The sequence below is a fragment of the Anomaloglossus baeobatrachus genome, chromosome 8 (assembly GCF_048569485.1).
Source record: "Anomaloglossus baeobatrachus isolate aAnoBae1 chromosome 8, aAnoBae1.hap1, whole genome shotgun sequence".
NCBI classification, from domain to species: Eukaryota; Metazoa; Chordata; class Amphibia; order Anura; family Aromobatidae; genus Anomaloglossus; species Anomaloglossus baeobatrachus.
The window spans coordinates 9,252,102-9,258,202 of NC_134360.1; the positions used below are offsets into that span (position 1 = coordinate 9,252,102).

Here is a 6,101-nt window from a genome sequence, read left to right on the forward strand (position 1 = left end):
CTCCAGTCCTGGCCACAGTTTTGCTGAATTTCAGAAAATAAATTGTCGGGACCGGCGCGGTATAAATGCGGTGACCGGTCGATGAGAATCTTTCTATTGTGATCCTGGACCGTAACCACAGAAGCTCCACGGGCAAAATAACCCGACTGTAAACAGAGCCACATTCACATAACACAGATAACCTCACCCCTCACCTCTCCTCCTTGTTCTTGCAGATGCATTCCCCAATTATCTCTTTGATTTCGGGGTCTGATACTTTCTCAAAGCTCGCTGGTTTCACACCCTGCAAAAAAGGGGGAATATGAAAATGGATTTACTTAATATAACAAAATTATATTCCGCAGAGTTTTACAGACATTATTGTCACTGTCCCCATCGGGGCTCACAATCTACATTACCTGTCAGTCTTTGGAGTGTGGGAGGAAAGCAAAGAACACGGGAAATTATATTATCTATACATATACACACACTAATATATATATATATATATATAATGTAAATGTGTGTATGTGTGTATGTATGTGTGTATGTGTGTATGTGTGTATGTATGTATGTGTGTATGTATGTATGTATGTATGTATGTATGTATGTATGTATGTATGTATGTATGTATATATACACACACACACACACACACACACACACACACACACACACACACACACACACACGAAAAAGTTTGGGCACCCCTATTAATGGTAACCTTTTTTCTTTATAACAATTTGGGTTTCTGCTATTTCAGTTTCATATATCTAATAACTGATGGACTGAGTAATATTTCTGGATTGAAATGAGGTTTATTGTACTAACAGAAAATGTGCAATCTGCATTTAAACAAAATTTGACAGGTGCATAAGTATGGGCACCTCAACATAAAAGTGACATTAATATTTTGTAGGTCCTCCTTTTGCAGAAATCACAGCCTCTAGTCGCTTCCTGTAGCTTTTAATGAGTTCCTGGATCCTGGATGAAGGTAGATTTGACCATTCCTGTTTACAAAACAATTCCAGTTCAGTTAAGTTTGATGGTCGCCGAGCATGGACAGCCGCTTCACATCATCCCACAGATGTTCCATGATATTCAGGTCTGGGGACTGGGATGGCCATTCCAGAACATTGTAATTGTTCCTCTGCATGAATGCCTGAGTAGATTTGGAGCGGTGTTTTGGATCATTGTCTTGCTGAAATATCCATCCCCTGCGTAGCTTCAACTGCGTCACTGATTCTTGCACATTATTGTCAAGAATCTGCTGATACTGAGTTGGATCCATGCGACCCTCAACTTTAACAAGATTCCCGGTGCCGGCATTGGCCACACAGCCCCAAAGCATGATGGAACCTCCACCAAATTTTACTGTGGGTAGCAAGTGCTTTTCTTGGAATGCCGTGTTTTTTTGCCTCCATGCATAACGTCTTTTTGTATGACCAAACAACTCAATCTTTGTTTCATCAGTCCACAGGACCTTCTTCCAAAATGTAACTGGCTTGTCCACATGTGCTTTTGCATACCTCAGGCGACTCTGTTTGTGGCGTGCTTGCAGAAACGGCTTCTTTCGCATCACTCTCCCATACAGCTTCTCCTTGTGCAACGTGCGCAGTATTGTTGACCGATGCACATTGACACCATCTGCAGCAAGATGATGCTGCAGGTCTTTGGAGGTGGTCTGTGGATTGTCCTTGACTGTTCTCACCATTCTTCTACTCTGCCTTTCTGATATTTTTCTTGGCCTGCCACTTCTGGGCTTAACAAGAACTGTACCTGTGTTCTTCCATTTCCTTATTATGTTCCTCACAGTGGAAACTGACAGTTTAAATCTTTGAGACAACTTTTTGTACCTTCCCCTGAACAACTATGTTGAATAATCTTTGTTTTCAGATCATTTGAGAGTTGTTTTGAGGAGCCCATGATGCCACTCTTCATAGGAGATTCAAATAGGAGAACAACTTGCAAGTGGCCACCTTAAATACCTTTTCTCATGATTGGATACACCTGCCTATGAAGTTCAAAGCTCAATGAGGTTACAAAACCAATTTACTGCTTTAGTAAGTCAGTAAAAAGTAGTTAGGAGGGTTCAAATCAAGAAATTGATAAGGGTGCCCATACTTTTGCACCGGTCAAATTTTGTTTAAATGCGGATTGCACATTTTCTGTTAGTACAATAAACCTCATTTCAATCCAGAAATATTACTCAGTCCATCAGTTATTAGATATATGAAACTGAAATAGCAAAAACCCAAATTGTTATAAAGAAAAAAGGTTATCATTAATAGGGGTGCCCAAACTTTTTCATATGACTGTACATATGAGATATATATATATATATATCATATGTATAATATAAATACGTACATACATACATACATTGATGAGGTTTTCCTTGGTGGGATTTGAACACAGCACTCCAGCGCTGCAAAGCAACAATGCTAACCACTGAGCCTCCATGTTGGCTCAGTCGTTAGCAATGTATATAATGTGTATAGAGCAGGTTCTCATAGTGATAGCAGCTTAAAACTTGCAATGTAAATGTAATAGTCGCCTTTTTATATAACATTGCTTTTTCTTCCAAGATTCTATACTGATTGAATCCATAACAGTTCGTCAATGTTCCAGTATCTCATCCACAGTGCATAAGGTCGGCACTACTGTTCGTATAGACCATGATGTCGCACCAGGCCAGCAAACAAAACGAGAGCTGCAGATGCCGCCGGTAGGAGATGCCGCCGGTAGGAGATGCCGCCGGTAGGAGATGCCGCCGCTATCCCGTCCAGCTGCCATGGATTCAGATATGGCTGCTAGACCAGGGTCCTGAAAAACAGCATTTATCAGCTCTCAGGACCCCTGGAAAACATGTAAACGGGGACTCCCATCAAAAACATTAACGTGTACCATATCCCCCATGTGAGATGCCCACTCATAGACCCAGCGGCCCCTTCACTCAGGTGGGGGGGGGGGTCAATGGCGAAGAAGTTTCATGGCCTCAGATAAATGTGTAATGGTCTGCGCCGCACAACATAAGAAATTAATATATTCTATATGTAAACTGGTGCTGACATAATCTGAACGTCTATAGGAACTAATCTACAAATGCAAAAATGTCTCCATACATTAATCTCCAGTACCAGACGCACAAGCTACATCCAGATGTCTGCACCGCGCGGATGTCACTCACGTCTATAATCTGCGCACACGACTGAGCGTTTATTACCGGCTTCTTGTTAAACTCCGGGTAATTACATTGAACACATTAGACAATTCGACCATTGCTGCGGGAGCAGATGACAGACCGCCGCAGACAAACATTTCACACAACAGACGGCGGCCTAATTGGCTTTGAATTCTCAAGAAATCCCATATATACTGTACATGATAAATCAGATCTCATGTACAGGCTTCACTTCTATCCGTGTTGCTGGCGAAAATGGAAAAGGACCTAAGAACAGCAGATAATGATGGCTGCAAAGGAGAAGGGGGTCTCTGGAAAGGAGCCATCAAGGTCAGAAACACTTCCCAGATAAGAGCAAACGCCAAATTGTCTTGTTTCTATAGTAATTCTTTAAAGTTGTATTATAAGTATCAAAATTGACAGTCATTTTTCAGGTGAGTTTCACAGTGTTTATACCTGGAGAATATTAACAGGTTGTAGAAACCATATTGTGCTACTTAGTACTTTGAGTGCACATGGATGAACTTAACTAAATGGAGCAGTGGTCTAATTTGTGCTACACATCCAAGGATTATATTATATATATATATATATATATATATATATATATATATATATATATATATATATATATATATATATATATATATATATATATATATATATATATATATATATATATATATATATATATATATATATATATATATATTATATGACTTTGGATGTGTAGCACAAATTAAACCAATGCTCCATTTAGTACAGATCATCCTCGTGCACTCAAAGTGCTAAGTGGTGGTTACTGTCCACGCCCGGCACTGACCGACAGCCACTCCCCGCTCACATCCGCCACTCGCTATACACTGCGCTGCACCGGAAATTACTTTCTACATGTTTATTGCATGGATCACCTTTGCTTTGCAGGCTGTCTATCCAATTCATGCACCTACTATATTAACGTCGTAGCACAACTGGGCAGCATTATACTCAATATCATTCCAAAAGATGCCGTGAACTCCTGTGAGTCCAAGTTCCTTGAAAGCGGGCGATTAAGCCCAAAGCGCAGTAAATAAATCCGGTTATTTCAGCGACATACCAAATTCCCTTTTGACTCTGGAGGCAATTGCCAGTGACTCAGCGGAAAGTCCTGCACATCAGCCGCGGAAACTCTTCATGCTTCATCAACCTGCAAATTGACCTTGATCGGCGCGCGGCTCGCAGACACCAGCGCCACTGATCATTTGCAGATTGATTTCTATTTGTCCAACAGTTGAATGTAATCATTAGCTGGAGTAAGAAGCAGCGCGCACCGTATGTTTCCAGTGATTAATGCGAGGACTTCTCAAAATGATTGGAATGTCTCAATCTAGGAGATAATATAACATCATATTGTCTCATGTACGAGACCAGGATCAGTCAAGATAAAAACCCCGGAAGTCTCGTACAAATGATAGAAGGGACATAAAACTGATGGAAGCTGCATTTTCCCACGGGATGAATATCAGTGGAACTATTACCATCCAACAAGGGACTAAATGCAGGCACCATATGGCCAAATCCATTATCAATGACCCTGCAGGTCAGGAAATTATCATCAAGGGAAGGAGAATCCATCCGAACTCCTCCCCCAGAATTCCCGATACATCTGCGACCCTCCAGGAGTGCTGGAAGGTGTATATTAGAACACATAGGCCATTACATGGCGGAAAACACAGGCTTCAGGCTTGGATTTTTGCAGGGCACCGTAAAGTAATTGCATGTCTGATTTGCAATATGCATCAATCTAAACTTTAGAAAAGGAACCGTTCCAAAAAATCGGCACTGAATCGCTGGCAGAGATGAGCGCCTTATGTGATGAAACCGGACAGATGATCGGCCGCTGCACAAGTAATGTCATCACTTTTGTGGAATTAAATTAAAAAAAATAAAATAAAATAAAATAAAATAATAATAATAATAATAATAATAATAATAATAATAATAATAATGTCCATTCAACTGCAACTTTGTACCATAAATACAGTGCACTCACGCTGGTGACTTTCCGGTAAATCTGAGCCGCGTTCTGGCATTCGGAGTACGGATATTCTGAGGTAGCCATTTCTAACATGCACATTCCAAAAGCGTAGACGTCCACGGACTCATCATAATGTTCTTCGTACATTTCAGGTGCCATGAACTCCGGCGTCCCTGCCCGAGGAACGATCACAACGTCAAAGAAGATTTACATAAAACGTTACCAGTTCAGATTTTGGACACTCAAATTTAATATCCACTTTCCCACAGTTCATAGAAGGATCAGTAGGAAACATGGTCTTCCCAAAACTGCAAAAAATATCCAAAATACTTCCCTTAGGTTCTGTTCACAGAGGGAACGATGGCTTCTAGGTTTACAGGATCTCAGAAGGATCTTTTGTGACCAGTTATGACCCATATAGAAGACTGGATCTGATCCATCAGAATCAGGTTTTAAAAGTAACCAATCACAATTTTCCCCCAACCTCTTCTTGTGGCTTTGTATTAACAAAACTTAAGACCCCCATAAACACTATTAACATTGGGGGAACTTAATGATATCGGCGAGCTCGGCTGATTGTATAATGTGTATGATGGCCTCCAACTAAACCCAGACAGGTGATGTCAGGGGAGGAAAGGATGAAACATGCCAGACATTGGAAAAACCATTAGTTCTCTGTGGGATGAGCTGCCCCAGAGAATCAGACAGCAGCACTCTCGTAGAGAAACCGGTTGACCGGGCGAGTGCTCCAGTGTATGGAGGAACCAGGAGAGAGATGGCAGCTTAACCATCGTCTGAGCCTTCCTTCCACTGCCGGCCTCCTCATCACAGCCTCTCTTGGTTAGTGTCTTTCAAGGCTCTGTCTTGGGATCCTCCTCCATCTATACCCATCCTAAATCCCAAAGGGTCTATCGGCCATAT

The 6,101-nt window shown here is 41.3% G+C and overlaps 1 protein-coding gene across 12 annotated transcripts in view; it reads right to left on the reverse strand.

The window, feature by feature from the left end:
* The window catches only part of WNK2 (WNK lysine deficient protein kinase 2), a 162,247-nt gene that overhangs the window by 90,277 nt on the left and 65,869 nt on the right, over nt 1-6,101 (reverse strand). For all 12 annotated transcript variants that reach the window (XM_075321285.1, XM_075321293.1, XM_075321284.1 and 9 more), the window contains exons 5-6: nt 5,196-5,353; nt 195-283 (exon numbers count right to left, since the gene is read on the reverse strand). In XM_075321285.1, coding sequence (XP_075177400.1) covers nt 195-283; nt 5,196-5,353 — 247 coding nt within the window. The remainder of the gene's footprint in view (nt 1-194; nt 284-5,195; nt 5,354-6,101) is intronic.